Source organism: Danio rerio, chromosome 10 (assembly GCF_049306965.1).
Source record: "Danio rerio strain Tuebingen ecotype United States chromosome 10, GRCz12tu, whole genome shotgun sequence".
Taxonomy (NCBI): Eukaryota; Metazoa; Chordata; class Actinopteri; order Cypriniformes; family Danionidae; genus Danio; species Danio rerio.
In genome coordinates, this window is record NC_133185.1 from 37,995,001 (window position 1) to 38,018,990 (window position 23,990).

The 23,990-nt window shown below is 35.7% G+C and overlaps 1 protein-coding gene across 11 annotated transcripts in view; it reads right to left on the bottom strand.

The window, feature by feature from the left end:
• The window catches only part of cux1a (cut-like homeobox 1a), a 254,392-nt gene that overhangs the window by 93,160 nt on the left and 137,242 nt on the right, over nucleotides 1-23,990 (bottom strand). For all 11 annotated transcript variants that reach the window (XR_012386449.1, XM_021479404.3, XM_021479403.3 and 8 more), the window contains exons 5-8: nucleotides 22,500-22,637; nucleotides 16,942-17,104; nucleotides 14,976-15,043; nucleotides 14,805-14,871 (exon numbers count right to left, since the gene is read on the bottom strand). Coding sequence is in view for 10 of the 11 variants with exons in the window: in XM_021479404.3 (XP_021335079.2) it covers nucleotides 14,805-14,871; nucleotides 14,976-15,043; nucleotides 16,942-17,104; nucleotides 22,500-22,637 (436 nt within the window). In the remaining variant the exon portion in view is untranslated. The remainder of the gene's footprint in view (nucleotides 1-14,804; nucleotides 14,872-14,975; nucleotides 15,044-16,941; nucleotides 17,105-22,499; nucleotides 22,638-23,990) is intronic.

The following is a 23,990-nucleotide window of genomic DNA, read 5'->3' on the forward strand; positions in this document are numbered from 1 at the left end:
CTTTTCTTTTTAAAATATTTTACAAATGATGTTTAACAGAGCAAGGACATTTTCATAATATGTCTGAAAATATTTGTTTTAAAGAAGTTTTATAATTTGTTTTATAGAAGTGTCTTGAAAAATATCTAGTAAAATATTATTTACTGTCATCATTGCAAAGATAAAATAAATCAGTTATTAGAAATGAGTAATGTTAGTTACACTATTATGTTTAGAAATGTGTTGAAAAAAAATCTTCTCTCCGTTGAACAGAAATAAACAGAAGGGCAACTAATTCCGGCTTCAACTGTTTCAGAAATCAAGGTGCAAAATCAGTCACTGGGGCACTTAGGCTACACGTTTGAACCTTTAAGTTCCACTTGTGTACCTGTATAGTACTATGAGGTACACATTTGTAATTTTTAGGTTTTAATATGAACCTGTAAGGACATGTTAGCAACAAAAAATTACCTTTTGAAAAGATGAAGTACCTTTATTTTCGTTGGTGTATATATATATTCATTTTAGGCTCTGAGTATGAGCATTAGCGCTAGTTACATTCGCTAAGCTAATAGTATATACTAGAGTAGGGGGTCTGTTTGAAAAAGCTAGATCACTTCACAACACATCTGCACAATCCAGTGGAAATATCAGCGAACAATGTAAGAGCTTCTGGGACGATGAAATGTCTTGCTTGACACAGATGAAATGTTTTCTTTGCACTCAGCTGGCGAGCGCAGATCTGTGCAGATAAATCAGGTGGGTAGGATGAGCTCCTTTGTGTTCCCCGCAGTAATTCAAAACCTGCCAGACTGACGCGAGAACAGACAAATGGATCAGACAGAGCAAAAAAAATCCACCCTCCGAAATGTCACACAACCAACGGTGCAGCAGAAACCCTGTCAAGCAAAACACGCTGGATGTTTTTTTTTTTTTTGGGAGACGGAAAAGGCTGAGAGGTGCGAACAGGCCTGACGTTGCTCTTCTGCCCGGATTTGAGGAGAATAAAACAGCGCTGTTTATCCGAGTCAGTGTGTGTAACATCACAGAACAGAAGCATCTGAAGGTGTGAACATACACACGTGTGTTTACGGCCGCGGCGAGCCTTTGGGGACCGTCATGGGAGCGTCAGCCAATAAAATTTAAACACACAAAAACGATGAATCACTAAATTAAATATGATTCTGTCTATATATCACACTATAATACATAGATAATACCTCTGCACAATATACAGTTGAAGTCAAAATTATTAGCCGCTCTTTGAATTTTTTCTTTTTCAAATATTTACCAAATGATGTTTAACAGAGCAAGGACATTTTCACAGCATGTCTGATAATATTTTTTCTTCTGGAGAAAGTCCTATTTGTTTTATTTCAGCTAGAATAAAATCAGCTTTTAATTTTTTAAAAGCCATTTTAAGGTCAAAATTATTAGCCCCTTTAAGCTAATTTTGTTTTCGATAGTCTACAGAACAAACCATCGTTATACAATAACTTGCCTAATAACCCTAACCTGCCTAGTTAACCTAATTAACCTAGTTAAGCCTTTAAAAGTCACTTTAAGCTGTAAAGAAGAGTCTTGAAAAAGATCTAGTCAAATATTATTTACTGTCATCATGGCAAAGATAAAATAAATCAGTTATTAGAGATGAGTTAAATAAAGCTATTATGCTTAGAAATGTGTAAAAATATCCTCTCCGTTAAACAGAAATTGGGGGAAAAACAAAGAGGGGGGCTAATAATTTTGACTTTAGCTGTATCATTTCAGCATCGATATCGCAATGCAATTATTCGCAATTGTCACATTGCAGGATATGCAATGTTGAGTCTGGGTTATAATTTATCAGTTGCATGGGTTTGTGACTGTATGAGGATTTAAAAGCATTTAGACATAAGAAATTGTACCATTTGTAACTTTAATCAACTATTAATTTTAGAGTATTATTTATAAAACGAAGATTATACAGTATTATTTTACATTTGATTACTCAATTACTGCATACCTGAATACTGTTAGACTCCTCGGAAAACAACACATGTTTATTTCATTTGTATTTTTTCTTTAATGCATTTATTAGATTTATTCAAATTAAGCGTTTCCGCGTGAATTAATCTTAGTTTTATAAATAATTCACTAAAAATGATTAATGCGTGAATCGCTCGAGTACTTTACTTACTCTGAACTTTAGCAGACATTTGTGCCGCATTAACGAATCAGGAGCTTAGTCTTGTAGGGGCGTGATTATGACATAGTGCATGCTGCTGATGCCCCAAGGGAAAATCCTGCAGCTGACACCAGCTCATCAAACTGGGCTGGGCTCAGTCGGAAGCACTGCTGAAAGCTTCTATCATCCAGGTACAGTTTCTTGAGAGGTTGATGAACTCGCAGAACTGGGTGCACCTCTAAAAGATCTAGTAGACTCAGATACGGCACCGAACGACTATACACTGTTTTTCAGCCTTCCTAAAGTACACAACACACAGCTACTCTCTCAATAAAATCCATGTTAGCCATTAGCAATGAAACTGGAGTCACTGGGCAGACAGAAGCCCTGTCCTAATACTCGGTACAACTACTCTTTTTACATTTTTGTGATGGTTGGGTTTAGTGTTAAGATAGGGGTAGAAGAAGTGATTCATATTCAGAATGTTGTTCTAGATGTAAAATTGAGGTTGGTACATTATTTAATATGTTTTGGACATGTTCAAACTTAAAACCTATTGGAAAAATATAATACAAACTATAAGTAAAATTGCTAATGTTAACCTTCCACCTGATCCAAGATTTATGCTACTGGTAGATGAATCGGTTCTTCTGCTCAATCGAAGGAAAAATGTACGTTTAATTTAAATGGCTCTGAAAGCAGCAAAGAAATGCATTGCTATACAATGGAAATCAGTAGAACCACCAAGTCATATTGTATGGCTTAGAGCAGTGGTTCTCAACTGGTTTGGCCATGGGACCCACATTTTTACATGGTCACAAAGCCGCGACCCAAATTTTTAGGAACTAAAATATAATTTAGGAATTATAATTTATTTTGCATTTATTTGTTAAGATACACAAGCAGTGACAGATACATCATAAGAAAATCACCAAGACTTACAAATAAACAATATTTTACTGCTGTCATTAAACAAAATTTATCAAATTTTTACAAATATTACAAAGTGTAAACGTCAAATACTGTAAACAGTTACCATGAACTAAACTGAACTGTTAATAAAACATTAACACTGATCCTGTTGAACAGACCAAACCAGCAAATTAAAGTAAAATTATTAAAATAATAAACATTTTTATAATAATCACCAGTTATCTGCTCTTCTGCTTGTGTGTGGGCTTTCTTGGCCTTTGCTACACGGTAAGCACAGTAAGATGCGCGGCCTGTACTTTTTTTAAACATAAAGATGTTCGGCACTTTTGTGATGCTCTCAGCTCTTAGAGTCGTCTTTGAAAATAGTCCACAGGTTTGTCCTTCCAACTGGGATGTTTGATTTCTAAATGTTGTTTTAATTTAGAAGCTTTCATGATCTCTTGTGAGAGCACCTCACTACATATGACATACTGAGGTTTTAAGCCTTTCTTTGTCGTCAATAGATGTAAATCTAGGGTCGTACTTGCGCTTTGACATATTTGTTGCTACAATTAAATGAAATTTCACATTTCAAACGGTACGGTTGTCGCACGCACATTTCATAATAAAAGTCCGATATAAGCAAAATAAGTTAAAAATGAAACTTTTGTTGTTTAATTGATCACACACTCCGCGACCCACTGAAAATGTTCCCGCGTCCCACTTTTGGGTCGCGACCCACCAGTTAAGAAACACTGGCTTAGAAAACTTTCTTCTGTTTCTTTTGAAAAAAAAAAAAAGTTTAATCTTAAAAAAACTCTTCAATGTTTGAAAAGACTTGGGGTGAATTTATTGAATACACCACAGGTGTCAAACTCAGTTCCAAAAGGGCCGCAGCTCTGCACAGTTTAGTTCCAACCCTAATTAAACACACCTGATCAAACTAATTGAGTCCTTCAGGCTTGTTTGAAACCTTCAGGTAAGTGTGTTGGAGCAGGGTTGGAACCAAACTGTGCAGGGCTTCGGCCCTCCAGGAATCGAGTTTGACACCCCTGGAATACACATATAACTTGGATGTTACATTGACCGAAAATACGGATGGGAAAGTGTGACTCTTCATTGTTTTAATCCTTTATCTGTCATCATTGTTTGTTTACTTGTTTATTTCCTCCTAATTTACAAATCAGCTTGATGTCTCACAAATATGTCCTTTTAAGTGTTCTGTCTTGTGAGGGTGGTAAAGGGGTGGAGAGTGGTAAGAAAAGAATGTTTACATGTTTACTGACATGATTCTGTAAATTATTGATGTCAAATATATATATATATATATATATATATATATATATATATATATATATATATATATATATATATATATATATATATATATTAATAAAAAAGATAGGGGTAGAAGTAAAAAAAATACTATTTATTAGGAAATTTAATAAATAATATAAACAATACTTGGTACAACTACGTTACTGTGACGGTTGGGTTTAGAGTTGAGGTGGGGGTAGATGTTAATAAAATACAATTTATTGGGTTATTTAATAAATAACAAATAATGCTCAGTACAACTACTCTTTTTATGTTACTGTGATAGTTGGGTTTACGGTAGGGGTAACGTAAAAAAAACAATTTATTGGATAACTTAATAAATAATACTCTGTACAACTACTGTTTTTACATTACTGTGACGGGTTCAGAGTTAGGATAGGGGCAGATGTTAAAAAAAATACAATTGATATTAAATGTAATAAATAATATAATCATTTTCGTTGATTTTCCAGCCGCAGCAGTATCTGATCTAGCAACAACCGCGGAGCCCAGCATTTTCACAATATATGCAAAACTGTATTCGGTTGCTAGGTGAAAATAGAATGTTTTTAAAATGGTTCTAACATTCTAACAGAGAAGGCAACTCTGAAACAAAAAAAGTCTAAGATGTGCAAAAAAGGCCCGACGGTACTCTTCTGCCTGTATTTGAGAAGAATAAATCAGCGCTGTTTATCCGAGTCAGTGTGTGTAACATCACAGGACAGAAGCATCAAAAGGTATGAACACACACACCACTGTCATGTCAGAATGAGCCCATGAAATTCAAATACACGACTCCAGTTCACTGGCCCAATGCACTTCTCTCACACACACGCACACATGCATACATACGGAGAACCCACATAAACCACAAACAGAAATTGACTCTGTCTCTCTCCATTTCTCTCTCTTTTTAACACATGCACACATCTCCACCTAGACTCGCACAATTCCACAGGCCTCACACGCGGCTGCTATTTCTGTACGCTCCCCATCTACTGCCCATTTGTCTCGTAAAGGACACACTGCAAAACCCAACCTGCCACTTTCAGCGCAGGAGAAACAACTTTAATTGCATGTTGTTCCTTTCCAATTCAGTCAGGGAGAAACCAGAGAGAGTTTAACCACGCTGGGAACAAGCACAACAGGCCACACAGCATGACAAACTCAACCCTGCGCCGCTGCCATCGCTAAAACTGCCCGAGGTAATAAACTCGGCATATCTTTCAGCTCTGCTTCCCGCTAAAGCATAGGGTTAAGTGTATAAACGATAGCTGCACGTATGTGATAGATCGCTAAATGTGGAGGTATTTGTAAATATTCGATATCTAAACGCTGAGGTAGACCTGCATTTTACGCCAAATATGGAAATTTAAGTAAAACTATTTTAATTAAAACATTTCTAAATTGGTAAATTATATTAAATATATGTTGATTATGGTAAAAAAAAAAATTAAAGATTGATTAAATACAAAAATAATTACTTTAAGTAAAAATATTTTAATTTAAATATTTTGAAATTGTTAAAGTACATAGGAAATATATGTTAAATGTGTTTTAAATAATAAAAGTAGATTTTTAAAGTAGAAGTATTTAAATAAAATATTTCTAAATTGTTAAATTCTCTATGAAGAATGTTAATTACATAAAGTAACATTTAAAGAGGGATTAAATGCAAAAAACTATAAAAGTTGAAAATTAGTTGAATGCAAAAATGCAAAAATTTAAATGCACAAAACTAACTTCAAGTAAAAGTATTTTGATTAAAATATTTCTTAATTGTTAAATTATATAGGGAAATATGTTAAATGTATTTAAATAATTAAATGGATTTAAAACAAAAAAAACATAATTTTAATAAAAAATTATTTAAATATTTCTATATTATTAAATTTTATAAGAAATGTATATTAAATAAAAAAATAAAGATAGATTAAATACAAAAAACTTTAAAGTAAAATTTTGATAAAAATATTTCTAAACTGTTAAATTATATAAGAAATAAATGTTAAATATGTTTTAAATAATTAAAGAGGGATTAAATACAAAAAGCTAGCTTTTTAAACAAAACTATTTAGATATATTCAAAATATAAAAACATTTCTAAATTGTTAAATTATATATTAAAGTGATAAATATGTAAAAAAACAGTAAAGAGGGATTAAATACAGAAATATTATTTTGATATGATGTTAAATTACTATCGTTGAGATAACTTTAAACATAACAGATCAAATATGAACATTAAATACTACTATGCTGAGCTAAACATGAATCTGTTTAAAGATGCAATGAATTGAGGTAAAAAAGCCACATTAAATCCTAAAATAGTTGCTGCATTAAACTAAAGAGCTAAATTAATTTTGAAGTCACTCTTTAATATGTTGATAATCAAATATGAATATTTATAACATTGAGTTAAATAAATAATAATAATTAAAAGCAATTAAATAAAAATATTAAATAAATGTAAAAATGGGCGAGGCAGTGGCGCAGTAGGTAGTGCTGTCGCCTCACAGCAAGAAGGTCACTGGTTCGAACCTCGGCTCAGTTGGCGTTTCTGTGTGGAGTTTGCATTTTCTATCTGCGTTCGCGTGGGTTTCCTCTGGGTGCTCCGGTTTCCCCCACAGTCCAAACACATGCGCTACAGGTGAATTGGGTAGGCTAAATTGTCCGTAGTGTATGAGTGTGTGTGTGGATGTTTCCTAGAGATGGGTTGCAGCTGGAAGGGCATCTGCTGCGTAAAAAACTTGCTGGATAAGTTGGCGGTTCATTCCGCTGTGGCGACCCCGGATTAATAAAGGGACTAAGCCGACAAGAAAATGAATGAATGAATGTAAAAACGAAATTAGTAAATTATGAGTGTATAAAAAAACAAGTTGAGACACACAAATGAAAATGTATCTACAAAAACAGAATAAATAAAGTTTAAAAAAAAGTTAAAATGCATGTTAATGTTTAGCTACATCCAAAGTATTTGACTTCAAATCGAAAAACAAACTCAAAAACAAAAAATTGAAACATGTAGGAAAATGCAAACATTGACTGATATGTGGACTCTAAGAATGCTGCTTATCATTTTTAGACTTCACCTCAGCATTTAAAAAACATACTGAAGTATCAGCACTGGCGTGTGTTTGTGTGGGCATGCATGGGCCGGTGCCCACGTCTGTGCCAGCTGTAGTTACTGTAGCTGGCACTACGTTAATGAGGAGGTCCTGTGGAGGGATGAGAGTGGAGTCTGGGCTGGAAAAGAGAAAGAACCAGATTAAAATTTCAGCACAACACAAAGCCCTAAGAGAGAGAGAACAAGATAGATGGCTGGGACGACAGACACCTCGCGGGCCTGTAAGAAAGGCGGACATTCCACCGCCAACACGTCTGAGAGTGGGGGAGGATCATGGGGGAGGGGGAAAAGAGAGAGAGAGAGAGAGAGAGAGAGAGGTCGCATACAAACAGCGGAGCGAATTGAAGCATTCCATTATTACGCTCGACTGAACCCTGCTCCTCTTTTCACCCTGAACCCAAGAAACACACACACACACACACAAACAGACCAAATACACACTCGCACACACCAAATACACACTCTTTGCAGCTGATACCATCCTTCCTTCAGACTGAACTCGGAAAGAAAGAAAAAAAAGAAAGAGGAAAGGGAGGGTGAAACGACAGGATGGGATATGAGAGACAAAAATAGGAGTGATGTTTTCTGGACGGATGATTCAAAGACAAAATTGAATTTTAAAAGATGATAACTTCCAAAACCTAGCGGTAACTCTTAAATCGGTTGAGTTTATGCTGTACTTTACACATCAGGTGGATAAATGAATGAATTAGCCGACAGCTAGCTCATTGTAACTCTCCTGTGGTCGCCATCTGAAGCTAAGCAAGGCTGTGCATGGTCAGTACCTGAATAGGAGACTACATGGGAAAGCTTGGTTGTTGCCGGAAGTGGTGTTAGTGAGGCCAGCAGGGGTGCTCAACCTGTGGTTTGTGTGAGTCCTAATGCCCCAGTATAGTGAAAGGGACTCTATACTGCTCAATGAGCGACGTCTTTCGGATTAGGCGTTAAACTGAGGTCTCGACTCTCTGTGTTCATTAAAAATCTGAGGATGTCCTTCAAAAAAAGTGTAGGGGTTTAACCCCGGCATACTGGCCAAATTTTTCCACTGACCTCTGTCTATCATGGCCTAATAACCATCCTTATATCATAATTGATTTCATCACTCTGTCTCCTCTTCATCAATCAGCTGGTATGTGGTGTGCGGTCTGGCCGATATGGCTGCCGTTGCATCATCCAAAACACTGGGTATTTAAGTGTAAATAACTTTTGTACAGTAGAATAAAAACCAAAGTGATGCATATGTGCATAAAATATAGCTTCTACACTTTCAAACGAAACCACTTAAAGGGTTCTGGTGCAATGCTAGTCCTTTAAATCTTAAAGAGAAAGTCGATGATGTTGGGAGTTTGAGATGTTAACATTAGTTTTTTCCCACCCACATAGTCTAGATGGCATTATTATCTAAAAAAAAAAATAACTTTAAAGGTTGATAAAGTTCTTACTTCTAGATGAAATATGACTTCATTTTAACAATATTGTACCCTTCATCGTTATTCTACTCTATTTGACTCAACATTGAGCATTCTTTCAATAAGCATGACCACAAACATCTCCACGGTTCACACAGGCGACGATTGATCATGTTATGGATTATGTGTCCATACCTACTGAACGCTCAGAGCAAACCGGCCGTATCAAAGAGGCAGAACAACTGCTCACCGAGGGGCTTCCTTTCTCATTGGCTTATTACTGGAGCACTGCAGAGCATGACACGTTCTTATGTTTATTTAACTACGATACTCGCTCACGAACGTCTCAGCACCCTTCCCTTTGAGATCCACCTACTGTCACTGTGGATGAACTGAGCAAACGGAGCATGTAAAGCCCTGAGGCCAGGAAGGGGCTCTTAGATGGGGGACGGGATTCCTTTATCCGCTACCAAAGACACATGCATAGAATCATGTAACCTCATTAAGTCAGCAATCACAACAACAACGGCAACCGAGAAGACTTGGATTACAAATGTTCTGGGGTTAGGGAAAACTGCCTGCGTGAAGCACAAATCTAAATGTATACAGCAAATGTGCATAGAACAAATCCCCTGCCACATATTATTAACTATACATCCAAAGCAAATTAGGCAAAGCATGTAATAAATATAACACTGATACTCCATATTGTACTAACTTTCATTTTTACATTTATTACTACTTAATAACATCACATAATATAACATATTAAAATTATTCAATAAATACACAATGATACTACTGAACAGTTAAGCATGTCCTAATATATTTATGCATCCTACAATACAAATATAATATAAATATACACTATTTATATCCACACAACAGTTCTGTCTGATACTCAAATCTGATTGGCTGATAAGCGTGCGATATTCTGCAGTATCAGCACTCGTACAGCGTCTTCACCCTTGTGTATTACTCCGCCCACATAGAGTGACAGCAGATCAATAAACTCACTACAGTTTGACAAATACTGCAGCTGTTTGACAACATAATGTACTTTTGAGGCTTTTTAGGCAAAAATGTAGTTGTTTAGACTGCAACTGCAGTTCATTTAAAGGAATAGTGCTTATTTTAAATATTTTTACTTTTGGCAATTCAGCGCATTGGCGGCCATTAGCCTGTTATTGAGCAGTGCAATGTGAGTTGATGTTTCACCACAAGATGGCGACAGCGACGGCATAATAGGTTTTTAGGGGAGGAAAAACTCAATGTAAAATTTCAAACTACAGCTGATCAAATCATACTAAAACTGGTAAGTGACACTCTTAAGTCAGGGGTTCTCAACTTTTTCACTTCGAGGCCCCCATTTTTGAAGGCACATCTGTCTGACATTTTTTCCTAAACTGATTGTATAGAGAAAATGCTTATTTGAAACTTTTATTTATTAGCAAAACATTTCTTTTGCTTTCTACTTCTATTATTCTCATATTTTTCTACACCACATAAATATACATTTAATTTTCTTAAAAACATTCACAAAGTTAGAGCTCCCGAATTTACTTTAGTTACTCTTACAACTGCAGAGTACTTGAGCCTTTTCTTTACTAAATAAACGAATGTCTTATTCATTGTTTTGTGTTATTGATAGTTTGTGAATCAACTGACTTGTGCAAATCTGATGCCGTACGAGTCGCAGATGTGAAGCACATGGAGGCTGGTTATTATACCTCTAATCATCGTTGCCTTTACATCTGCGTGACGAGTTGCTTTATACAACTGAAAACATAGTCCTAGTTGGCGTGCAGCTGTTGGAAGTTTAAGCCACGTTTATGTATGTATTTAACAGTGAGACTTTTAAAATGAAAATGGGAAATGCCATTACTTCGATAATTGTAATATGACATATTTAATAATAAATCAAATAACTATGGTAGAATATTTAAGTTCTCACGACCCACCAGCAGGATCGCTGATGCCAACTAGAGGTTGTGAATCCCTGCTCTAATTCAATCTCTCTCTTGTGTATGTTTAGTGCTGTATTTATAACATAGTAATCTGGTATTGTTTGCTTTTTCGGGGTTAATTATTGTGATCTCCCGATTGCAGCAGAGAAATACTGGGAAATCTCTGTAGACTGATGGCATTTCATGCCGTTCAGCCGTATAATCTTAAAACGTGAGCAAAATTACCTATTTAGTCATCACTTTAGCCATTGCGCTACAGAATCATTCAAATACTAGCTCTAAATTAACGTTGATAAATTAGCAACGGTTTCTGCTGTTCTGATGGTCAGCTGAAGATATAAATGAATGGCTGAAGAAAGTAGTTCCTCGTACAAAATGTTCTTTGAAACTCACGATTATGCCATGCAACAAGTTTCTTTCAGGATACACACACCGGCGCCGCAAGTCGGCGGCGCCCGGCCATGGCTCAGGACGCAGTTCATTTTTCAACCGCGCCACAAAGCGGCATCTGATTAGTTTCATGTTAAATATCATTCGATGTGCATGTCTGGTGGGTGATACTTTAAACTGTCATGTGCGCCCCGTGTCGCGGCGCCAAGCTGCGCTTCTGGTGTGCGACCTGCTTCAGGCACTCAGCCTGCAGCCTCAAGTCAACACACACCTTCCACCTCCCATGTCGCACTGCTACTCGTGTGATATATACAAAAATACAGTACATTACTGTATATTATAAGGTAATGTTAGTAGTAATTGTGACCTTTACTACTGTTATAATGGTTCAAAAAACATTGAGGGAAAACTGCAGGATAACTTCTCTTATTAAAAGCTTCTTTTTAAATCAACAGCAGATTTCAATATTCTTAATAGAAGCTTGGACTAATGCTTTCAATCTGTACATGTTGTGTTTTTGATTACAGATGACTCAAACTTAAAGTGCATCAGATTACTTGTAAACATTGGCTGTGATTTAGTCACATTATGCAGTTGTTTTTTTTAGAAACGAATACGCTGGTTTGGACAGACCATAGCATTATTTTTCCTACTTACAACAAAGTGTCTTTATATTTACTCTTTCATATGCAAGTAACTGAAAAAGGTCAATTAAACAGTGCTTTGAATTCATTGTGAGGGAATTTGGCAGCAAATTCATCACTAATGTGTTGCTTGTGCGCGCACACACAAAACTGCAGTTAATATTTTGCCAGCTATCAAACTAATACTAATAAAAGAAAGAGTGAGGATGAGAAGCAGGTACACGATCTAATGGAGCAGAAATGTTTCACCTGCCTGCGTTCCCGGGCGGATTGGAAACAGGCCAATGTTACTGAATGTCACAGTGCGTCGTCTTATGTGTGTGTCTTTCTTGTTTGCGTTTGTAAGCACGCACACAGTCATATTTAAATGTCTGACAGTGAGATTTATCTCTTGTTAGAGCCGTGTCTGTGGAATCAGCAGCATGACTTTTCCTCAAATAAACCTCATTCTGACCTTCCGGCTTGCCATGGTGGATTTTAGAGCTTAAATGTCCCCTGAAATGCTAAGATTTGTTCAATGCTGACACAATTTCAACTAAAATAAGGCAGGGTTGGAGATACTGAGTAGCTCCTCCTATTTTACAAATAGCCAATAGGATTTTGTTTATATCACACAGCTTGCCAGTCATGAGATCCACAGTTATATATATATATATATATCAATGCATGTGCAAATTTATTACAACATATCGTAAAACATGCAGCAATCTATTAAGTTTCAATTAATATTTATATCTATGTAAAATTGATTTAGATAATGCTCATTCTTCCATGGCGGGGCGCCACACCAAAATTCATACCGCCACGCATAAATTACAGCTTCTCATTCAAAACATTCAATCGTACTATTTTAATAGCGGGTGATAATCGCACCAAAACATATGAAAAGGTAAGTGAATTATAACAGCTCAAACTTTTCTGTAACCGTAGTAGTGCTGTGTGTCATTTGTTTAACCATTAAAGGTGACGTGCTGACTGAGTGACTGACAGGTGCGTGATGTGTGAGGCCAGCGAAAACGACGTAGCTTTCAGTTAAGATGAACACAGTTTCCAAAATTATACTTAAAGGTCTATGGTTCTGCATACAATATCTCTATCTTGCCATTTTCAAAACACCTCTCGGGCATGCAAGTGCAGCTCCTATCTCTTCAAATGAAGAAACATCAAATTCCTTAAAACGCTTTGCCATGCTCACAAATAAATTTAATACGTGGAATCATCAAAGACAGTTCATCGAAATTTGCTCATTAATTTTGTTTGTAAATGTTAGAATCAGGACAAAAAACATGGCACCATCCTGCCTACGGTCAAAGAGCTTAGAACCACCAAGAGGCGACACTCAATAGGACGTTCCATTGCAACAGCAGCACCCAGCAACAGCCGTCCATTGGATCTTTTTGCTGTCGCAATGTCTGCTTTGTTTTTTATTTATTTATTTTTTTAAAAAGATAAAGAGATACAACCTGAAAGACAATAATACAACACTTACTATCACAGTCATCAGCACTTTTAATAGTTTATTTAACAGACTTATAATATGCTATTGTTCTATTGAAATTTTCATTCCAAAATGGCCACTGCGTGACTCTAGCAGCATCTAGCGGCTGTTTAATAAAATCACAATAGAGTGTCGCCTCTAGGTGATTCTATACTCTTTGCAACGTTTCAGGCTGGTGGTGGTGGTGTAATGGTGTGGGGGATATTTTCTTTAGTACCAATTGAGCATCATGTCAATACCACAGCCTACCTGAGTACTGTTGCTGACCATGTCCATCCCTTTCTGACCCCAGTGTACTCATCTTCTGATGGCTACTTCCATTAGGATAATGCACCATGTCAAAGCGTAAATCATCTAAACACTGCTTTCTTGAACATGACAATGAGTTCACTGTACTCAAATGGCCTCCACAGTCACCAGACCTCAATCCAATAGAGCACATTTGGTAAGTGGTGGAACGGGAGATTCGCATCATGAATGAGCAGCCAAATACAAATCTGCAGCAACTGTGTGATGCTATTATGTCAAAATAGAGCAAAATCTCTGAGGAATATTTCCAGTATCCTGTTGAATCTATGCCACGAAGGATTACGGCAGTTCTGAATGCAAAAGGGGTCCAACCCGGTACTAGTAAGGTGTACCTAATAAAGTGGCCAGTGAGCGTAGATAACCTTAAGACTAACATATTGATACTAACACAAAAAAAAATTCTTTAAATGTGCAGTGCTGGGGGTCTGGTTTGATCACAGGTAGTGTAATTACGCCACTCCCAGCGCTAAAACAGCCCGCAGCGAGCGCTCTCTGCAACAGGATGCATTCCTCAGCGACAGCAAGACAAGGAAATTGCCACCTAACCTCGACCACATGACAAGGAGAGAGCGAGCGGAGGAACACACACGTGCACGCGCGCAGACGCACACAAACACACATGCATGACCCAGATCAAGGCGAACAGACAATGCGCGCAGATGCACACACTGATTCGCCGCCCACAAAATGTCAGTCGACGGTACGAATCCCGTCATTACTAGATCACCGCGCGTTATGAGGGATTGTGTCATGCATTATTCAGTCTAGTGTAGCCATAAAGACAGCATGGGCGGTACGTGAGGACTATTGAATATCAACTTGTGCATGAATGAAGGTGGGATTTCACCACACTGTGTTTTTCCCCATAATCAAACCTGTCTGCAGTAGGATTATGAGCTGTTTTGGTGCGGATCAAAGGGGTGTGTGAGTGTGTGTGTGTGTGTGTGTGTTTGTCTGTGTCTGTATGAACACGCAAATGTGTGCAAAGGTGAGACAAAGACGCCTAGCAGACATTCGAGGAAACACAGAAAGGGTAATCTGAGCTCCTGCGGCGTCCCGTCAGAAATAAAAGCCGGTTTACTCACTTTGCTGTGGATTCTTCATCATATTTCGTCTTCAGTTCGTGGAGTTCTGCCTGAGTTGCTTCAAGTGCTGCATTAAAAATGTAAAGCCAGTGTCAGTAAAATTCAACTACGCCAAGTGACGTGTGTGTAATTGCAAAAACATTTAACATGATGGTGGATGCTTTAGCAAACCTGTTTGTAAGGACTGTGTTTTCACATCCGAGTCTTCTGTCCTGCTCTCCTGGCTCTGCTCTGGCTGACTGTACAGACACACAGGACACAATTAAAACAGTTTCCTAATATACAGCTCAAGTCAAAATGATTAGCCCTCCTGTGACTTTTCCTTTATCAAATATTTCCCAAATGATGTTTAACAGAGTCAGAACATTTTCAAAGTATTTCCTATAATATTTTTTTTCTTCTAGAGAAAGTATTTTTTGAGTTATTTTAGCTAGAATTTCATTTTTTAAATCCAGTTTTACCCTTTTAAAAGGCATCATAATCAGGTTGACCTTTTATCCATAGGTTATCATTATTATCTTAATTGCTTATTACTATTACTATCAGAGTTGTGTTAGCATATTATAAAATACAAGATGTGGGCCAAAAAATATTTCCAAGGAGTGCACTTTAAAGAGTTAAGGTCAATATTATTATCCCCCTTAAGCTTAAATATTTTTCGATAGTCTACTGAACAAACCATCGCTTTGCAATGACTTGCCTAATAACCCTAACTTGCCTAATTAATTTAGCTAAGGCCTTTAAATGTCACTTTAAGCTGTATACTAGTCTCTTAAAAAATATCTATAAAAAATATTATTTACTGTCATCATGACAAAGATAAAATAAATCAGTTATCAGAAATGAGTTATTAAAACTATTATGTTTAGAAATGTCTTGGAAAATTTTTTTTATTTCCGAACTGGTGGTATTACGTACTTTTAATGATTATATATTTTTCAAATGTGGATATAAACCTATATTCTTAAACTTGGCCATCTATTGTGGTGCTGGCGTTATAAAGATCACTGTTTTAGTACAATATCAAAAAAGATATTATTTTTTGCTATTACTATTTTTGTCATTATTTAAAGGTATTACAAATTTTTCTTGCATTTGAATTAATATTTATTTTATTTTTTTATTTTAAAATTTTAAAAATTTTTCACACAATTTATATATTTTAGTACAACTTAAACTAAATTTAATTAAGCCGTTGTTAGTTTTTTCATTTCTGTTTAAGGTTTCTAGTTTCTTGTTTCCTAAAACAACGTTGAAATAGGGCTAGGTGATAAACAATATTACATCGAATTGTGATAAAACATGTCAATAACAATGATAAGCTCTAGACCTTTTACACTAGAGCCAATTACACAGAAGAAATGTGCAACAATGGGAATCTAAAATAGATTAAAGATTTTTGCTAATATTATGATATTTACAATTATTAGCCCCCTTTTGAATTTTTTTTTTTTTTTTTTAAGGTTAAGGGAATTTTCACAGCATGTTGGATAATATTTTTTCTTCTGGAGAAAGTCTTATTTGTTTTATTTTAGCTAGAATAAAAGCTGTTTTTAATTTTTTAAACACCATTTTAAGTACAAAATTATAAGCCCCTTTAAGCTATTTTTTTTTTTTACTGTCAACAACTGATATCGAAATATATATCTTTATTATTCAATATGACAAATAACTATTGAGATTACATTTTTGCCATATCGCCCAACCTTACTATGAAACGATTTTAATTTTATGTTCATGGACAAAATCCTAAACTAATACAAAATAAACAATTACTGTATAATTCCAGTAAAACAGTTAAATTCTGTAAAGTGACCTTGAATTTAACTACAATACACAAATGATTAATAATAATACATAATAATAATCCTAATTATCATCACTGTTGTTTTGTCATTGACAATTGTCATATGGATATTGTTATTTATAAATAATAATAATCATGAAATATATAAAATAATATAATATAATGATAATCATGTAATACATGATAATCTGTAATAAATAGTTTCTCAACCTACCAGCAATGCCTCCAAATTCTAAGTATTCAACCCACTACATTTTGAAACCGAGCTTATGACTTCACACAATCAGGAAGATTAATGCAGTGCGGGATTTGCGCAACGGTCAGGCTAACCTCTCCTTGTCTGCATAGTTGTTTGGAAGGTTTTCTCCTTTGCTTTGCCTCTCTTCTCTTTCTGATGAGTCCAAGTTCGGCTCGACAGCCTCCTCTGTGTTCTTGGCCTGCAGAGAACGCTCATACTGCTCCAGCTTCTCTTTAAGTGCTTTAATAGTGACTTCTGAAGAAAGAAAAGCAAGATAAAAAGACATCAGGGCATAAATAGAGGGCCTGGGTGTGCGTGTGGTTTATATTTTGTCCATATTATGAAGCCCACATGTCCCAGAAGGAAACCCTAAATCAGCCAAGAAGAAAACCGCTTAATAAACATACCAAATTACATCTTTAAGGAACAATTGGTCCAAAAATGAACAATCTGTCATCATTTACTCAGCCTCAAGTCATTTAAAACCCATGTAACTTTAGCGGAAGACAAAAGGAGCAATGAAGACTGTGACACTTACAAAGAATGAGGACTGAAGCCTCGACAAGACACTAAAGTGCCATAAAGCTAGTCCATATGACAATATTCCAAGTCGTTTGAAAGCACATGACAGCTTTGTGTGAAAACAAACCAAAATTTAAGCCATTTTTCATGAGCAATCAGACTCTATGATCCAGTTTGAGCAGCTCTCGAAGTAACAGCCCACTTGAGGGAAGATTGTAAGTGAATAATCGCTCACATTTCAGTCTGCTTCTCCATCCAGAGCTGAATTCAGAAGAGTTAGACCTGCAAGATTCTGAATAAACTAAGAAAAGAGATCACGATTGCTTTAAAATACCTAAAGAGGTAAATTATTAAATTAATAAGCTTATAAGAGGGTCAGACAAAATGTAGCAGTCCATTTTAAACAATAATAATTTCAAGAAATTCAGTTTTGATCCTTTAAAAGGTGACTCTACTCTCATAACTTATCCATTGTTTCATTACTGGATGAATCAGCCTTTTTGAACAAATATCGTATACAGTTCGGTTCAAAGACGGTTCAAAGACTCACCTGTGAAGTCTTCACTTGTTTTGTTACTGGATGAACTGCTTTAGAACAATTAACTTGAATGAATGATTGAATGACTCACTCAGAAAGACTTCACTTGTTTTGTTATTGGATGAATCAACATTTTCCATCGCATCTATTGAATGAATTATTCAGTAACTTTCTCAAAAAAACTTCACTTGCTTTGTTAAAGGATGCATTTAGAACGATTCTCTTGAACGAACAATTCAATGACTCACTCAAAGATTGTGTTGTTTCTGATGAAACAACATATTTAAATGATTCCTATGAATAAGCTTACTCCAATTACTCCCTCACAAGAACTTCACTTGTTTTGTTAATGGATGAAACAATATTTTTCATTGAATCTATTGAATGAATTTTTCAGTGACCCTCTTATAAGGACTTTGATTCTTTAGTTGATGGATGCATTTAGAACGATTCTTTTTAATGAACGATCCAATGACACCCTTAAAGATTTTACTTGATTTGTTTCTGAAGAAATAAAACTTTTGAATGATTCGCTAGAATAATCACTTCAATTAGTCAATCATAAAGACTTTTTTAGTTTCAGGAAGAATCAACATTTGGAACAAATCTCTTGAACATAATTTAGGACTCCATTTGTTTTGTTACTGGATGAACTGCTTTAGAACGATTCTCTTGAATGAACGATTCAACGACTCACTTGTAAAGACCACTTGTTTTGTTGCTGGATAAATCAACATTTTTTAATAGATCTACAGAATGAATAATCAGTGACTGTCTTATAAAAGACTTGTTTTGTTGATGGATGCATTTGGAATGATTCTCTTGAATGAATGATTCAATGACTCAAAGTTTTGACTTATTTTATTTCTAATTTTACAAAATTTTTAAATGATTCGCTTGAATAAACACTTTAATTAGTCACTCATAAGGACTTCACTTGATTCATTTCTGGAAGAATCAACATTTTGAACAAATCTCTTGAATGAGTGATTAATGACTCACCAAAAGACTTTCTTTGGTTTCTGATGAAACAATATTTTAGAATGATTCACTTAAATAAACACTTCAATTAGTCACTCATAAAGATCTTACTTGTTTTGATTCTGAAAGAATCAACATTTTGAACAAATTTCTTAAACATAATTTAGGACTCCATTTGTTTTGTCACTGGATGAACTGCTTTAAATCAATTCTCTTCAATGAACGATTCTATGACTAACTTGTAAAGTCTTCACTTGTTTTGTAACTGGATGAGTCAACATTTTTGAATAGATCTATTGAATAATCACTTTCTTATTAAGGACTTCACTTGTTTTGTTGGTGGATGCATTTACAACGATTTTCTTGAATGAACGATTCAATGACTCACTCAAAGATTTTACTTTGTTTCTGATGAAACAACATTTTTGAATGATTCGCTTGAATAAACACTTGAATTAGTCACTCATAAAGCCTTTACTTGTTTCATTTCTGGAAGAATCAACATTTTGAACAAAATAAACGATTCTATGACTCGCTCCTAAAGACTTAACTTGTTTTGTTACTAGATGAATCAACATTTTTTGCGAATCACTTGAATAAAGAATTCTATGATTCACTTATAAACACTTCATAAGTATTGGACTGCTTTAGGACAAATCTCCATAAGGAATGATTCATTGTCAATTTTAATCGCTGCTTGTCGCCATCTATTGGCAAAACAATGTTGCTGACAACCATTATTTAAACCATCAAGTTACTTTCAGGAAGTGATTTACTATATTTTGATATCTACCATAGACAGCACTGCATCTCTAAACTGTAACTCCAGTACTTAATATAATTATTCAATTTTGCATGTAGCGTTCTGATAGTTAATATAATTAATTGTAAATCCGTGAAAAATACTGATTACTTAGCTCTCTAAAGAAAAACTACACAAGAGTGACAGAATTTTGATTGTAGGCTAAATAAAATGCTAAGCACTTTTCCAAGAGGCACGCATTTAAGATGAGCTGTGAGGTAAGAGCTCCGAAACTATCAATAGCTCTATATAAAACAACAGAAGCCAAGGGAAAGTCCCTACCATAATAGAAAAATGTGTGTTTGCATGTCTACACAGACACACACACACACACACTCACAGAAAATATATCCCTGATAGAGAGCTTTTTCCTCCTCGCGCTCGGTCTCCGGCACAGCCATCTGCGGTGATTTAAACTCCAGCACTTCAGCGCTGACACATAATCAATGAGCAGCAGTCCCACAAGAGCCCTTTTAGACCCTTAAATGCTAAACTGGACTTTAAACACTGGGAGACTGGAGGATCACTGACCTGAGAAAGATCAGCGTGTAGAATAGGAAGGATTACCTAGCCGAGCGCTCAGACGGAAACACACCTGTGTGTGAGTGTGTTCATGGACACGTGTGTTTACGTGAGACGGGTCGCATGTGGCTCGTGCGGGACGAATAAAATATTGCCGTTATTGAGCCGCATCGATTAGGGGAATTCCACAGAGCGTGAGTGAACGATCTTTCCCTCTTGTTTGCGTTAGAAAAAGAGAGAGGGGAAAAAAAAGAAGCAGGAAACATGTCTGGCTGAAACAGCAGTGGGCCCGAAATAGAGCTCAGATGACTACAGCTCATTTGAACAGAAATAGGGCCCCGTCTATGTGGGTACACTCGTGCGGCCTGCCAACATGACATATGCATAATACATTTCATTTGCCAAGTGCAGATAAATCCTGTTTTACAGAATGAGAACGCTTGCAAATGACATTTAACTTCCGTTATGTAAACAGTTTAAATGAAATAATTATTGAAGAGGACGTAAGAATTCATTAAAACTGAGCTTTGTCAATTAGTATTAAGATTTGGATTGAATAAAATATTATAAATAAGCTGTAAATTAATATGTTTCAGGGTTTTCTTTTTATAACTAATGATTAATGACCGCTAAATAGTGATTTGTTGCATTACATAAAATAAAAATTAATTAAGTGTGTGTGCAGATTTATATGTAAAAACAGAAATATACATCAAAAATACATATTTTAAGTGAAAAGTATATTAATAATACACTTTTAATAACAAATAAAGTAATATATTTAAACGTAAATATTTTACATGCATTGTACCATATTGTTTAAGAAGTAAGATCAATTTTATGTGCCAATTATTGCGTACTGCAAGCATGAAAAGAGCCTTACTCTTTTTATATTATCATTATTATGCTATTGGCTAGACTAGACTCAGATGTGAATCTATAGGGCCTGAGAACAGATAGTTAAAATATACACTCACCGGCCACTTTATTAGGTACACCTGTCTAACTGCTCGTTAACGTCAAGGCATGTAGACATGGTCAAGACGATCTGCTGCAGTTCAAACCGAGCATCAGAAGGGGAAGAAAGGGGTTTTAAGTGACTTTGAACGTAGCATGGTTGTTGGTGCCAGAGGGGCTGGTCTGAGTATTTCAGAAACTGCTGATCGACTGGGATTTTCAAGCACAACCATCTCTAGGGTTTACAGAAAACATCCATTGAGTGGCAGTTCTGTGGGCGCAAATGCCTTGTTGATGCCAGAGGTCAGAGGAGAATGGCCACACTGGTTTGAGCTGAGTGAGAGGCAACAGTCACTCAAATAACCACTTGTTACAACCGAGGTATGCTGAAAAGCATCTCTAAACACACAACACGTAGAACCTTGAGGCGGTTGGGCTACAGCAGCAGAAGTATTGTTGCTGACCAAGTCCATCCCTTTATGACCACAGTTACTTCATCTTCTGATGGCTACTTCCAGCAGGATAACACACCATGTCATAAAGCACGCATCATTTCAGACTGGTTTCTTGATCATGACAAGGAGTTCACTGTACTCAACTGTCCTCCACAGTCACCAGAGCTCAATCCAATCCCTTTGGGATGTGGTGGAATGTGAGATTCGCATCATGGACGTGCAGCCGACAAATCTGCGAGATGCTATCATGTCAATATGGACCAAAATCTGTGAGGAATATTTTCAGTACATCGTTGAATCTATGCCATGAAGGGTTACGGCAGTTCTGAAGGCAAAAGGGGTCCAACCCGGTACTAGTAAAGTGTACCTAATAAAGTGACCGGTGATTGTATAGAGTAAAAAAAAAAAAAAAAGTAAAAGTAAAAAAAAAAAAAAAAAGTAAAAGCAATATATATATATATATATATATATATATATATATATATATATATATATATATATATATACTAATGGCCATGGAGAGTTACTATATGACTGCAAGTTAACTATGTTTATTTATGATAATTTTGACTGTTAAAAGCTATTAGTTACTAGTTAATTAGTTAAGGTTATTAGTACCTTCCGAACTTTGATTGTAATGCAATAATGTGCAACTTTTGTAAAGCTGCTTTGGAACGATAATTATTGTGAAAAGCGCTATACAAATACTCTTGAGTCGAACTGAGAGGACAATAACAACAGCTATTCAGTCATTCATAATGTCTTAAATTCTCCATGTTTGCACTTTAATATTTTTTTAGGCTGAATGAGAGAAAATGTTAATATGATCATCTCATATATAAATGATTATGTTTTTAAATCCAGGGTAATTACCTTGGTTTTTAACCTCTGAAATTTCACGTTCGTACTCTTGTAGTGTATCTTTGAGCCTCTGGTTTTCGGTCTCCAAGTCGTGCATCTTCCGAACCGTCACCTGGAGTTGCTGAGCTGCTTCCAGTGCCGAGACGGGATCTGAAACACACACACAAAGAGAAAGTGTATGGAGATCAGTGTGGGCCAGGTTCTGTGCAACTGTGCAGCTCCACTAAATACCTAAAAGTGTCTTTGCATTTTTGCGGATTGCCAACCGCAGCTAAAAATGTTAACTAGAAAAACAAACCAAGCCAAAACACGCCAATAAATCCACACTACGCTCCAGCACCTCGGGTTAACTTCTGCTCCGTTAAGACGTACGAATGAAAAAGCACCAAAATGAACCAGTCACTGATTTTGATTATGAAAGTACCCTGTCTTCTGGAAACGTGATGTGACGTACGATTACTTTTACTTGAAGAAAAAAGGTGACTTTATTTTAGGATTCAACTCTCGCTATTAACAAAAGCATTAACTTTTAACTCAATTTGCTGCTTATTAATAGCTACCTGTAGTAAAGGACTGGTTAAGAAAAGGAATGCACTGTTGAAGATGCATAACATGTGCTTTACAAATATTAATAAACAAATATGTTCATTATAAGCATGTTAATAAGTAACTAGTTGGCTAAAATGAGTATGGGTTCTTATACTTGGATGTTACTAATAATGTTACTACTACTACTACTACTACTACTACTACTACTACTAAATACACGGGGCGGCGCGATAGCGCAGTGGGAAGCGCCGACGCCTCACAGCAAGAAGGTCGCTGACTCGAGTCTCGGCTGGGACAGTTGGCATGCACCGGTTTCCCAAACAAGTCCAAATACATGCGCTGTAGTTGAACTGGGATAGTTGATATTGTCTGTAGTGTATGTGTGTGAATAAGAGTAGGCATGGGACGATAACCACTTTTTTTTTAGTGTTGAGTATACCGTGGTTTGGAAAAGTCAAGATTTTAAAATCGCCATTATTTTCTGCTACACCATTTCTGAAGTGTGTACAGTATTAAATGTTTTATTTCATTTTTATTGTTGAAGACAACAGCATCTCTAGCAGAAAAGAAATCCAAAGATGCCGTTTAAAATTGCAAGAAGAAAATTTACACAAGAAACACAAGAAAATCTGTGTTTTTGAAACTACAATGACACAAGTCAATGGTTCATTTTAATATGTAGCCTGACATGTTTACTTTTTCAAAATAATGTAAAGGTTTCTGAAAATAAAATATATTTTGTTCAAAGGGGAAAAAAAGTTTAAGTTTTTTTTTTTACCCAGATATTTGAAAAGAATATATATATATACATATATATATATATATATATATATATATATATATATATATATATATATATAATTATTATTATTATTATTATCACCCCCCCCCCCCCCCCCCCCCACCCCCCAAACCATCATATTTTTATCCAGGGTTATTTTACAGTCAGAATCT